The 15,189-nt window shown below is 39.4% G+C and overlaps 1 protein-coding gene across 1 annotated transcript in view; it reads right to left on the bottom strand.

Moving 5' to 3' along the window:
• Window positions 1-15,189, bottom strand: part of RFC1 (replication factor C subunit 1) — an 86,986-nt gene that overhangs the window by 51,487 nt on the left and 20,310 nt on the right. Inside the window, exons 3-4 of the mRNA XM_047855456.1 lie at window positions 2,218-2,293; window positions 273-383 (exon numbers count right to left, since the gene is read on the bottom strand). Coding sequence (XP_047711412.1) covers window positions 273-383; window positions 2,218-2,293 — 187 coding nt within the window. The remainder of the gene's footprint in view (window positions 1-272; window positions 384-2,217; window positions 2,294-15,189) is intronic.

Raw genomic sequence — 15,189 nt, 5'->3', positions numbered from 1 at the left:
TTCAAGATAGAGCTTCAACTTACTCAATATAGAACACCTAAAAAATTCCAAGGCCAATTCCCCTGTAACTAACCCTTACAATGGCCCTTAACCCACAGAAAATGCCAAAGATGATTACAGCCTTTCCCTGATAAATATAAATCAACAAAGCAAAAAAGGCAGCAGAAATTCAATTCAAAGTGAAGGAGGTTCATCCAGACACCAATGAGTAGCTCAAGAACATAACACACACTACTCTTCTCTCAAACATTAAACATACTCAGTACACTTACCTGTTTCTGAAATGTATGTAACAGGATCCTGGCGTAGAATTTTACCAGGTTTAGGTTTTTCTGGTTGCTTTTTGGCATTTTTTACCTGCACTGTCTCCTCGGATTCTGAATCTGTACATGAGAAGCAAATGAAACAAAACTCTCAAGAGAAAAAATAAAATACAGTGTGTTCTTAAAGTGATCATTGTTAACGAATTCCTCAAGGCCCATTTTGAGGCAAATCCCTTTTATGAATTCTCACAGGTTACTTCTACACAGTGTTAAACCTTGGTCTTACTTTTCTATTGTCACTATAACAAATCACAAATTTAGTGGCTTAAAACAATATAAACATATTATCTTATAGTTCTGAAGGTTAGAAACCCCATATGGGTCTCACTGGGCTAACATCAAAGTGCCAGCAGGGCTATGACCCTTTTCTGCATACTCTAGGGAAAAATCCATTTCCCTGTCTTTTCCAGTTTCTAGTGACTGCTAACATTCCTTAGCTTCTGGCTCCCTTCCTCCATCTCCAAAGCAAGGAACATCAGGCAAAATCCTTCTCATGCTGCATCTTTCTGGTTCTCTATTTTCCATGGTCAGTCTCTGTCTCTGTCTGTCTGTCTCTCTCTCTGTCTCTCTCTCTCTCCCCCTTTCCTCCCTCTTCCTTGTGAATACAGTGGGCCCATCCCCAGATAATTCAGGATCATCTCCCTATTTTAAGGTCACCTGATTATCAACCTTAATGCCACCTATAACTTTAGTTCCCCTTTTGCCATGTAACCTAACATATTCACAAGTTCTAGGAATTAGCGCATGGACATCTTTGGGAGCCATTAGCCTACCACAACCTAATCACCCAGGACGCTTAAATACAAATCAAGACAAAGTGGTACAGAAATAGAAGTTTCATAAACTTTAGGATCCTTCCTTTTCCTCTGCACCATGCATTTATAAATCCTGTTTCATACTAAAACTGTATCAAACAACTAAATTTTCAATTTCCCAAAAGATAGAAACTCCTGGGGAGTGGGAATGTGTACTTATTTCAAATTCCTTACTGTATACAACAGTAAAAGACATAGAATAAATATTGAAGCACTTTTAGAATTGAGTCAGAATTTTTGCTCTTATTGTCAAATCCTGACAATCTATGCATACTTCCTTAGAGGTTGCATTATTAAGAATTCACACCAGATGGATCTTCTCCGCAAAAGCAACACCTAAAACTTTTTGGATTCTATCATTATTTTAACAGATCATAAAAGGCATACATAAAAATACAACATTCCCCATCTTAAAAGTACAGTATATTCAAATATTTTATATTGTGATTGTTCCATTTTAAATCCAACAAAAAAGGACCAGATCAAAAGCACAAAAATTAAATTTTAGATCTTTGTTTCCAGAGCAATATTCTAAGGCATTATTTTTCAAATTCAGTCTCCAAGAAGCTCAGCTGAAAGAGAAGTTAGTATGAATATTTTTAAAAATAAATATGTCAGGGGCACCTGGGTGACTCAGTCAGTTGAGTGTCTGACTCTTGACTTCAGCACAGGTCATGATCTCACAGTTTGTGAAGCAGAGCCCCACATCGAGCCCTACGTGTCAGACTCTTGCGGCATGTGATTCTCTCTCTGCCTCTCTCTCTCAAAATAAATAAATACACTTTATAAGTAAACTTACTTGATAAATAAATGTCATGTTCAAAGTAAGTTTGAAACATGCTGTGTATACTGTATACCCCTCTGAACAAACATATTTAACACATTAATATATTGTGGCTCTGTTAAGTTCTACAGTACAATAAAACTGTTTTCAACTTTATTGGAGCACAGAGTCTTCTCACAGGACCTATTATAACAACAGAGAGAGCTGTGTGTCTCAGAACATCAGTTGGGAAAACACTGTTCTAAGGGATATAAAATAATTTTAAAACTTTAAGGCTCCCCAGAAGAAATATTACCTGAATCATAGATGATCCTCTTTTTCTTGTTTGGTTGCTTCTGTTTAGAGTCATCTTCTTTACAAGAACTATTTACCTGTAAACATCACAGTATAATTAGAATGCAAAACTTATATAAACTCGTTGTGTTTTCTCGTTAGACTTGAACTCAGTAATTTTGCCCCAAGGAGACATTTTTCCTTATTATAACTGGGGGCAGGAGAAAGGGGTTACTGGCACCTACTGAGTAGACCAGGGATGCTACTAAACACCCTAACAACGCACAAGATAGTCCTCCACAACAAAGAATTACACAGCCTAAAATGTCATTAATGACATAATTAGACTAAACAATTAGCCAAACCCACCATCAAAAAGACAAGAGAGAATAAATGCTGGTGAAGATGTGGAGAAAAAGGAACCGTTGTGCACTGTTGATGAGACTGTAAAATAGTACAGCCACTATCGAAAACAGTATGGAGGTTCCTCAAAAATTTTTGTCTAAAAACTACCATATGACCCAGCAATTTTACTTCTGAAACTATATCCAAAGAAAAAAAAACACTAACTCCAAAAGATATCTGCACCCCCATGTTCATAGAAGCGTTATTTATAATAGCCAAGACATGGAAACAACCTAAGTGACCATCAAAGTAGGAAAGGATAAAATTGTGATACACATAAAAAAAGAGGAAATCCTACCATTTGCAACAACATGAATGAACCTTGAAGGCATGCTAAGTGAAATAATTCAAACAGAGAAAGACAAATACTGTATGATCTCACCTATATGTGGACTCTAAAACAAGCAAAAAACATACCAAACTCAGAAAAAGATACCAGACTTGTGGTTACCAGAAGCAGGGAGTGAGGGGAGGTACAAGTGGAGGAAGGTGGTCAAAAGGTACAAACTTCTGAGGAGCCCTGGTGGCTCAGTCGGGGTGAGCATCTGGCTCTTGATTTCAGCTCAGATCATGACCTCACAGTACATGGGTTTGAGCCCCGCAGTGGGCTCCACACTGACAGTGTTGGAGGGAGTTCTCTCTCTCCACCCCTCCCCTGCTCTCTCTCTCAAAATAAACTTAAAAAAAAAAAAGTACAAACTTCTACTTATAACTACTAGACATGCAATATACAACATGAAGACTATAATGAACACTATTATTTGATACATAGGAAACTTGTTAAGAGGGCAGATCTAAAAGTTGTCATCACAGAAAAAAATTTTTTTTCTTTTTTTACTTTATCTATATGAGATCCCGGATATTAACTAAACCTGTGGTAATCATTTCACAGCATATGTAAGTCAAACCATCATGCTGTATACCTCAAACTTCTACAGCTCAGATGTTAATTATTTCTTAATAAAACTGAAAAAAAAGAAAAAAACCAATTGCATCAGATGGGAAAAAAAGAATTATAGAAAAGGCTGTATTATTATTCAGCTCCACTTTCAACACTAAATTACATATAACAAAGAGTAAAAGAATGTCAGATATTAAAAGGCAAATGCTTACTGAAAATGAAAGAGACAAAGGTTAAGGAGTTATGGGCTGTCCACTACCCACTGCCTGTTAGAAAACTATATATAACCAGGGCACCTGGGTAGCTCAGTTGGTTAAGTGTCCAACTTCAGCTCAGGTCATAATCTCACAGTATGTGAGTTCAAGCCCCATATCGGGCTCTGTGCTGACAGCTTGGAGCCTGGAGCCTGGAGCCTGCTTTGGATTCTGTGTCTCCCTCTCTCTCTGCCCCTCCACCCCCCTCTCAAAAAATAAACATTAAAAAAAAATTCTTTTTAAAGAATACTATATATAACCAAGGCAAAAGATATTATTTACATTTTGTAGTTATACATTATATTTCTAACATATTCAAATTTTCCCAAAAAAATCAAGAAACCAGACAGCAAAAGAAACTATAACCAATCATAAGGGAGAAATATGTTTCTAGAGGCACCTAACTGCTTCAGTCCATACAGTATGTGACTCTTGATCTCAGAGTTGTAGGTTCAAGCCCCACACTGGTTGTAGAGATTACTTAAAAATAAAATCTTTAAAAAAAAAGAAATATGCTTCTACTCATTACAATAAAACTTGAAAAATATAAGAACAATTGACTAGCTTGCAAGAAAATGAGATAAATGAACTGGAGCACAGAGTTAAAAAGAACTACAGTAACTCAAAAGTTAGAGAAGAGGGTATCCCACAAGGGAGAGAGCCACAGAAGGAGAGTCTCAAATTCTGCCAATAAACTTAGCCCAGATCTCTCCTGCACTACACATGAATGGAACAACTCGTAGTGCCAGCTAAGGATAAAAGAACTGAACAAAGATTTCATCTGCTGCCCATGACAGGAGACACAAGAGTTTAGGCTCTGAGTTCAGGCAAGTTAAATGCCTGCTAAACCAAATGAATTAACACTCTTTGGAGGAATGTAACAGAATCCAAATTTCCTGCACTACATAACTAGACTATCCAACATAAATCCAAAATAACCAGACACACACACACACAAAAATACAAAATGTAACCTGTGATGGTTTATTTTTTATCTGTAAACTTGACTGGGCCACAAAGTGCCCAAGTACTACATCAAATATTATTCTGAGTGTTTCTATGAAGGTGTTTTTGGATTAATTTAACATTAACTATCCAAGGATAGCAGGCTTGAGACTGTAATCACACTACTGGCTCTCCTGGTTCACAGGACTTCAGACTCACACTTAAACTATACTACAGCTATCATGAGTCTCCAGCTTCCCAACTGTAGGTCTAGGGACTTGTCAGATGCTGTAATCACATGCATGAATTCTTTAAAATAAATATCTTTGTAGGGGCGCCTGGGTGGCGCAGTCGGTTAAGCGTCCGACTTCAGCCAGGTCACGATCTCGCGGTCCGTGAGTTCGAGCCCCGCGTCAGGCTCTGGGCTGATGGCTCAGAGCCTGGAGCCAGTTTCCGATTCTGTGTCTCCCTCTCTCTCTGCCCCTCCCCCGTTCATGCTCTGTCTCTCTCTGTCCCAAAAATAAATAAACGTTGAAAAAAAAAATTTTTTTTAAATAAATAAATAAATATCTTTGTAGATTCTATTTCTCTGGAGAATTCTGACTATACAGATTTTGTTACCATGAAATAAAGTGGTGCAGTAAAAAATACCTAAAACATGGAAATGGATTTGGAACCGGGTTATGGTGAAGGCTGGAAAAGTACATGCTTTAAAAAAGCCTAGGACTTCTGGTCCAAGATGGCAATGCAGAAAGACTCTGAACTCACCTCCACAGAATATACCAAATCTATACCTATTTATAGAGCAATTCCTCCTGAAGAACTGAGGGCTGACTGAACAGCTTTTGCACAACAAAAGATGGAGAGACCACAAGAGAATGTTAAGAGAAACAGAAACAAAAGCTGCTGAATGAAAGGAACCCTTACCCTGTCACTGCAAACTACATTGAGGAGGGATATACTGAGGGACCATAAGCAGATTTGTGCCCTGGGGCACAGAAAAAAGGCCAAAATCTATTTATTTATTTGTTTGTTTATTTATTTATTTATTTATTTTTGAGACAGAGAGAGACAGAGCATGAACGGGGGAGGGTCAGAGAGAGGGAGACACAGAATCTGAAACAGGCTCCAGGCTCTGAGCTGTCAGCACAGAGCCCGACGCGGGGCTCGAACTCACGGACCGTGAAATCATGACCCGAGCTGAAGTCAGCTGCTTAACCGACTGAGCCACCCAGGCGCCCCAGAAAAAAGGCCAAAATTTAAAAGGGCAACTAGATTATAAAAGATCCAGCCCTAGAACTCCACCAAATGGTGGGGGAGTTGCTGGAACTCTCTCCAGGTCAGAGGGGCCAAGGTTTACATTCTCCCTTCACCTTGATGGCATGGACTGAAGCAGGGTCCAGGTGCCCTAGGCAGCCTATCACCTCAGTAAGCCCCAGGCTCTTAGTCCACACCAGCCCGAGACATCCCACCTATGTGACTCCAGTGCAATACACACCACAATATCCTTGGTCAATTCCCACTATAGCTCTGTCTTGCCAAGGTGACACAGGCACAAAACACCCCAAAACACTCCAGGCCCATACCACTTTGGCTCCAGACAACTTGCCAGGACACCCCCAATACAGAGCTCCCCAAGAACTCCTGGCACATGCCTGTTTTGGATCCAGATGATTCACCAAGGGACCCACTACATGCAGTGCCTTGGGACCACCCAGCCCATTCCTGCTTTGGATCTAGACAACTCACCAGGATTCCCCTATACAGAGTGTCCAGGACCATCCAGCCCCCTCTCAAGTCAGCTCCAGCCACCTCACCAGGGCACTCCCACACAAAGCACCCCAGGACACCTTCATGTGCACACACTTCAGCTTCAGCTGTCCTCAGCACAGAGATCCCTTAGACCACCCTAGCCCATGCCCACTTCAGCTTCAACTGTGCACCCTGTACACAAAGAGCCCTGGGACCACCCAGTTTACACCTACTTTAGCTTCAGCAGTCCTGCCAGGGTGTCATCTGCGCAGAGCAGGGAACCCCAGGACCTCCAGCTTGCACCCACTTCAACTTTAGCTGCTCCATCAGGGCACCATCTGTGCAGACAGCCCTAGAACCACCTCAGTCCACACCCACTTCAGCTCAGGCCATCCCACCCGGGTACCCCAGCACAGAGTTCCCCAAGACCACCAGCCACAACTTCAGCCAGCCAGCCAAAGTCACCAGACACATGCAGTCTACACAGGAGATGGCCATACACAAGACCATTCCTTCAAGGTTAGGAGAAGTATCTGTTCTACCTAATTCATGGAAATAAACACAGAAAGTCTGGCAAAATGAGAAGACAGAGAAATATGTTTTTAATGAAACAACAAGACAAAACCTCAGAAAAAGAGCTAAATACAATAGAGATAACCAAACTATCTGCTAACCATTTCAAAGTAAGAAATAAATAAATAGATAAATAAATTTAAAGTAATGATCACAGAGATGCTCACCAACTGGAGAGAAGCATAGATGAATTCAACGAGAACTTCAACAAAGAGAAAATATTAAAAAGAACCACAGTTGAAGAATACAATAAAGGAAATTAAAAATACACTAGAAGTAATCAACAGTAGATTAAAGAATGCTGGGGCGCCTGGGTGGCTCAGTCAGTTAAGCGTCTGACTTCAGCTCAGGTCACGATCTCACAGTCTGTGTGTTCGAGCCCTGCGTCGGGCTCTGTGCTGACAGCGCAGAGCCTGGAGCCTGCTTCAGATTCTGTGTCTCCCTCTCTCTCTGCCCCTCCCCTGTTCATGCTCTGTCTCTCTCTGTCTCAAAAATAAATAAATAAATAAATAAATAAATAAATAAATAAATAAATAAATAAATAAATAAATAAATAAATAAAAGAATGCAAAAAACAGATCAGTGACCTGGAAGACAAGCTAATGGTAAGCACCCAAACAGAACAGCAAAAAGGAAAAAGAATTAGGAAAAAAAAAAAAAAAAAAAGACACAGAATAGGTTACGGATCTCTTGGAAAACATCAAGGGAACAAAAATTTGCATTTAGGGGTCCCAGAAGAAAAGAGAGACAAAGGGTGAGAAAACTTACTTGAAGAAATGAGAACTGAAAACCTCCCCCAACTGGTGAAGAAAACAAATATCCAACTTCAGGAAGCACAGAGAGGTCCAAACAAGATAAACCCAAGGAGTTCCACACCACAGCACATTAATATGTAAAATGTCAAAGATTAAAGATAAAGAATTTTAAAAACAACAAGACAGAAGCAAATAATTACCTACAAGGGAAACCCCATAAGGCTACCAGCTGATTTTTTAGCAGAAGGGATGGCATGATATATTCAAACTGCTGAATAAAAAAAAAAAAAACCTACAACCGAGAATACTCTACCCGGCAAAGTTATTCAGAATTCAAGGTGAGCTAAAGAGTTTCCCAAACTAAAGTTAAAGGATTTCATCACCACTTAACCAGACTTATAAGAAATATTAAAGGGCTTCTTGAAGTGGAAAAGAAAGGCTGTATTTAGAAGAAAATTATGAAAGGAAAAAAATTTCATGAGTAAAAGCAAACACAGTAAAGGTAGTAGGGCAACCATTTATAAAGCTAGTATAAAGGTTAAAAGACACAGTAGTAAAATCAACTATATTTTTTAAATTAGAGGTGTCTGGATGGCCTAGTCCGTTGAGTGTCTAACTCTTGATTTCAGCTCTGGTCATGATCCCAGGGTCATGGGATCAAGCCCTGCACTGGGCTCCACACTGAGTATGGAACCTGCTTAAAGATTCTCATTCTCTCTCTCTCTGCCACTCTACCCCGCTTACTCTCTATCTCTCTCAAATAAAATAAATTAGTTAAGGGGACTCACATAATAAAAAGATGTAAAATATGAAAACATATACACAAAATGTGGGGTGGGAGAGTAAAAATGAAGTTCTTTTATAATGTGTTCAATCTCAAGTGACCATCAATTTAATACAGAATATCATATACCTGGATATTACATAGGAACCTCATGATAACCACAAGGCAAAAACCTGAAATAGATATACAAAAATTAAGAGAAAGAAAGCCAAGCACAACACTAAAGAAAGTTATCAATCACAAGAAAGCAAGAAAGGAACACAGAAGAACTACGAAACCAACCAAAAATCAGTGAACAGAAAGGTAGTAAGTACATACCTATCAATAATTAAATGTAAAAGGTCAAAATGCTCCAATCAAAAGACAGAGGGTGATAGAATGGATAAAAAAACAAGACCCACCTATATTCTACCTGTAAGAGACTCACGTCAGACCTAAAGACACATACAAACTGAAAGTAAAGTTATGGAAAAAGATATTCTGTTCAAATGGAAACTAAAAAAAATCCAGGGTAGCAATACCTGTATCAGACAAAATAGACTTAACAACAAAGATTATAACAAGAAACAAAACATGGCATTACATACTGATAATGGCATCAATTCAACAAGAGGATATAACAATTGTAAATATCTATACACCCAACATTAAAGTACCTAAATACATAATACAAAGATTAACATACGTAAAGGAAGAAATCGACAGTGATACAACAACAGTAGGGAACTTTAACACCCCATTTCATCCAGAAAGAAAATCAATAAGGAAACAGCTTTTGAATGACACATCAGAACAGACCAACTTAACAGATATATACAGAACATTCCATCCAAAAATGACAAATACACATTCTTTCCAACTGCACGTGGAACATTCTCCATGGCAGATGACATGTTAGTCCACATAAGTCTCAATAAATTTAAGAAAACTGAAATCATATCAAGCATCTTTTCCAACTATAACAGTACAAAACTAGAAATCAATTACAAGAAAAAAAATGGAAAAAACACAAACACGTGGAGGTTAAACAACATGCTATTAAACAACTGATTGGTCAATGATGAAATCAAAGAAGAAATTTAAAAATATATGTATTAGTACAAGAAGTTCTAGCCATAGCAATCAGACAAGAAAAAGAAAAGGGCTCCAAATTGGTAAAGAAGTAAACTATCACTATTTGCAAATGACAGGATACTATTCATAGAAAACCTTAACTCCACCAGAAAAAAACATTAGAATAAATTAATTCAGTAGCCTCAGGATACAAAATTAATATACAGAAACCTGTCTTGTTTCTATATACTAATAACAAAGTATCAGAAATAGAAATTAAGGAGTGCCTGGGTGGTTCAGTTGGTTGAGCATCTGACTTAGGCTCAGGCATTTAGGCTCAGGCTGTGATCTCACGGTTTGTGAGCTCGAGCCCCACATCAGGCTCTCTGCTGTCAGTGTGGAGCCTGCTTCAGATCCTCTGTCCCCCTCTCTCTCTCTGAACCTCCCCAGCTCACACTCTTTCTCTCAAAAATACATAGAAACATTTCAAAAAATAGAAATTAAAGAAACAATTCCACTTACAATAGCACCAAAAAGAATAAAATACTTAGAAACAAATTTAGTCAAGAAGGTGAAAGATCTGTACTCTAAAAACTATGAAATATTGATGAACAAAACTGAAGATGTCACAAATGAAAAGATATTCCATGCTCATGGATTGTACGAATATTGTTACAACATCCATACTACCCAAAGCAATCTACAGATTCAACGCAATCCCTATCAAAATACCAACAGTAATTTTCACAGGACTAGAACAAAAAATACTAAAATTTATATGGAACCATTAAAGACCCCAAATAGCCAAAGCAATCTTGAAAAAGATTGCAACATTTTTCTAGATGTCATTTCGGCAAGGGAAACAAAAGCAAAAATTAACTATTGAGACTACACCAAAATAGAAAGCTTTTGCACAGCAATGGAAACCATTAATAAAATGAAGAGGCAACCTGCTGAATAAGAGAAGATACTTGCAAATTATATGTCCAATAAGGGGTTAACATCCAAAGTATATAAAGAACTTATACAACTCAACACCAAAAAACCCCAAATAATCTAATGGGCAGAGAAAGTGGGCAGAAAACCCAAAAAGAAATTTTTGCAAAGACATTCAGATGACCAATAGACACATGAAAAGATGCTCAACACCACTAATCAGCAGGGCAAATCAAACCACAATAAAATATCAGATTACACCTATCAGAATGGCTAGAATCAAAAGACAAGAAACAAGGGTTGGTGAATATGTAGAGGGAAAAAAACACTCAATGCACTGTTGGTGGGAATGCAAGCTGGTGCAGCCACTGTGGAAAACAGTACGGAGGTTCCTTAAAACATTAAAAAATAGAAATAGAATACAAAATACAAAAATACATATATATAAATATGATCCAGTAATTCCACTACTGAGTATTTACCAAAGAAAACAAAAACACTAATTCAAAAAGATATATACACCCCTACATAGCCAAGATATGATAGCAACCTAAATGTCCATCAACAGATAGATAAAGATGTGAGATACATACACACGCACACTAAAATATTACTCAGCCATGGGGCACCTGGGTGGTTTAGCTGGTTGGGTGTCTGACTTGATTTCGGCTCAGATCATGATCTCTCGCTGTAAGCACAGAACATGCTTGGGATTCTCTCTCTCTCTCTCTGTGCACTCATGCTCTCTCTTTCTCTCTCAAAAATAAATAAACTTAAAAAAAAAAAGTTCTAGGGGTGCCTGGGTGGCTCAGTCAGTTAAGCGACCGACTTCAGCTCAGGTCATGATCTCACAGTTCGTGAGTTCAAGCCCCGCGTTGCGCTCTGTGCTGCTTCAGATTCTGTGTCTCCCTCTCTCTCTGCCCCTCCCCTGTTCACACTCTGTTTCTGTCTCTCAAAAGTAAATAAATGTTTTTAAAAAAAACTAAAAAAAAAAAAACAACCCTTCTAGGGGCACTTGGGTGACTCAGTCGGTTAAGTGCCTGACTCTTGGTTTCGGCTCAAGTCATGATCTCACTGGTGAGTGAGATTTCACTCCGTGCTGACAGTGCAGAGCCTGCTTGGGATTCTCTCTCTCTCCCTGCCCCTCCCCTGCTTGTGCCCACGTTCTCTCTCTCACTCAAAATAAATAAATAAACTTAAAAAAAAGTTCTGGGGCACCTGGATGGTTCAGTCAGATAAGTGTCTGCCTCCTGATTTCAGCTCAGGTGATGATCTCACGGTTGCGTGACCAAGCATCACATTGCACTCTGTGCTGACAGTGCCGAGCCCACTCAGGATTCTCTCTCTCGCTCTCTCTCTGCTCCTTCCCTGCTCATGCTCGCTTGCTCACTCGCTCTCAAAATAAATAAAGATTTTAAAAAATAACAAAATAAAAGGTTCTATTATAAAAATAAATAAATAATAACATAACAAAATATTACTCAGCCATAAAAAAAAAGAGATCTTGCCGTATGTCACACCTGGAGAGCATTACACTAAGTGAAATAAGTCAGACAGCAGAAAACAAATACCATATGATTTCACTTATAAGTGGAATCTGAAAAACAAAACGAATAAACAAAGCAGAAACAGATCCATAAATACTGAGAACTGGTGGTTGCCAGAGGGAAGGGGGTTGAAGGCATGGGTAAGTAGGAGTGAAAGGGTGAGAGGTACAGGCTTCCAGTTATGAAATGAATCAATCATGGGGGTGAAAGGTATAGATTAGGGAATACAGTCAATAGTATTTTAATAGTGCTGTATAGGACCTACACTTGTGAGCATAGCATAACACAGAGTTGCTGAATCACTATGTTGCACACCTGAAACTAATGTAATACTATTTGTCAACCATACTTCAATAAACAAAATAAACAAATAAAAAGAAAAATTTTGTAAAATGTAGACTCCTGTGAAGGGACTGTTAGCAATAATATGGATGTTAAATGCGACTCCAACAAGGTCTCAAGGAGAAAAAATAAGAGCTATGGGGAAAGCTTCTATCATCTTAGAGGATACATATATCGTAAACCGAATGCTGGTAAATATAAACATTAAAGACCATTCTGGTGAGGTTTCAGACAGAATCAAGGAACAGACTGTTGGAAACTGGAGAAACGGCAATCTTTGTTATAAAATGGCAAAGAACTTGGCTACATTGTGTTTTAGTGAAAGATAGAACTTGTGAACAATGAAATTATTTAGCTGAAGAGATTCTGAAGCAAACTGTTGGAAGGTGAAGATTGGGATCCTCTACAGTAAAATACAAGAGGAGAGAAATGAACTGAATTGTTAAGCAAAAAGGAACCAGAACTTAAAGCTTTGGAAAATACTCAACCTATGTTGCAAAAAATGAGAACACATGTGCTGAAAAGAACACCAAAAGTGTGGCTGGACTATCACTCAATAAAGAGATAATGAGATTTCACAAGCAAAAACCGTGCTAGTTTGAAATGAGACAAAATGAAGAAAGGCTGTCAGACTTCTTGATTCTACGGGAAGGACAGTAGAGCTATTCAGCTGCAAACCTGCACCATTCTCTAAGAAAAGGAGAAGAGATCATGAAGGTGATTCAGAGATCAGGCTGCCTTACTTCTTGTTTCAACAGATCAAACAGCCTCCATCCAGAAGCCCTGGGACTGGGACGACTGCCCCAGTGGGTCCAGAAGGTGGGGCATCAAGCTAAAGATTTTAACAAGCTTTAAGATCTACTAGAATTTGCCTTGCTAGGTTTTGGCCTTGCTAGGTTTTGGACTTGCTTGGGATGCATCCCCCCTTTCTTCCATCTGATTTCTCCCTTTTGAAATGGGAATGTCTATTCCATGCCTATCCTACCACTGTATTTTAGAAACACATACTTGTCTGGTTTCCCAGGTCCACAGCTAAAGAGGAATTTTCTCAGGAGAAATCATGCCTTGAATCTCACCCTATCTGGTTTAAATGGTATTTAGATAAGACTCTGGACTTGACAGTTGGTGCTGTAATGAGTTAAGACTTTTAGGGGCTGTCAGGATGGAATGAATGTATTTTGCATTGTGAGAAGAACATGAATTTGGGGGACCATTGGCAAAATGTTCGGACTGAATGCTTGTATCCCTCCTAATTCATATGTTGAGCCCCTATGTCCCCATTGTTGCTGTATTTGGAGACAGAAGTCTCTAAGGAATTATGGTTAAATGAGGTCATAAAGGATGGGGCCCTGATCTGACAAGCTTTATGTCCTTGAAGAGATACCAGAGGCCTCACTCACACATATATGTACACACACTGACTAGCGCACGTGCTCTCTCTCTCTCTACCTCTCTCTCCCTCGATGTGCTCACACCAAGAAAACGTTATGTGAGGACACAGCAAGAAGGTAGCTATCTACAATCCAGAAAGAGAGTTCTTGCCAAGAACTGAATTGGCTGGAACCTTAACCATAGACTTCTAGCCTCCAGAACTGTAAGAAAATAAATTTCAGTTTAAGCCATCCAGTCTATGTATTTTGCTATAGTAGCCCAAACTAATACTTGAGCCAAAGACTTAAGAGAAAAGGCATTTAATAGAGACCAATCCTAATGTTAGAATTAGCCAACAAGAAGTTTAAAGTACCTATTATAACCACATTCAAGAACATAAATAAATAAAAACTATGAAAAAGAAACAATCAGAAATTCTAGAATTGAAAAATGCAATATTTAAAATAACATATTCACTACATAGGCTTAACAGCAAACTGGAGAGGGAAGAAGAGTCAAGGAACCTGAAGAGAGTAACAAAGAAATTATATAATCTGAAATATAGGGAAAAAAAAAAGAATAAAAATGAACAAATCTCCATGAGCCCATCCCCCAGCCAAAATCCCAAAGGGAACCAGTTCCTGCCAGGGAACTTGCTTGCTCCGCGCAAACACCCAATGCTGTGCTTCTGCGGAGCCAAACCTCCGGCAGCGGGTCTGACTCCCTCTGGCTGACACAGGGCCCCTCCTGAAGTGGATCACCTAAGGAGAAGCGAGCTAAGCCTGCCCCTCCTGCCCCCGTGCACCTTGCCTACCCACCCCAGCTAATACGCCAGATCCCCAGCACCACAAGCCTGGCAGTGTGCAAGTAGCCCAGACAGGCCATGCCACCCCACGGTGAATCCCTCCCCTAGGAGAGGGGAAGAGAAGGCACACACCAGTCTGACTGTGGCCCCAGCGGTGGGCTGGGGGCAGACATCAGGACTGACTGCGGCCCCACCCACCAACTCCAGTTATACACCACAGCACAGGGGAAGTGCCCTGAAGGCCCGCACCACTCCAGGGACTATCCAAAATGACCAAACGGAAGAATTCCCCTCAGAAGAATCTCCAGGAAATAACAACAGCCAATGAACTGATCAAAAAGGATTTAAATAATATAACAGAAAGTGAATTTAGAATAATAGTCATAAAATTAATCGCTGGGCTTGAAAACAGTATAGAGGACAGCAGAGAATATCTTGCTATAGAGATCAAGGGACTAAGGAACAGTCAGGAGGAGCTGAAAAACGCTTTAAACGAAATGCAAAACAAAATGGAAACAACGACGGCTCAGATTGAGAGGCAGAGGAGAGAAGAGGTGAACTAGAAGATAAA

This window comes from Prionailurus viverrinus, chromosome B1 (genome assembly GCF_022837055.1).
Source record: "Prionailurus viverrinus isolate Anna chromosome B1, UM_Priviv_1.0, whole genome shotgun sequence".
In the NCBI taxonomy this organism is placed as follows: Eukaryota; Metazoa; Chordata; class Mammalia; order Carnivora; family Felidae; genus Prionailurus; species Prionailurus viverrinus.
This window is presented reverse-complemented; position numbering and strand designations above follow the sequence as displayed.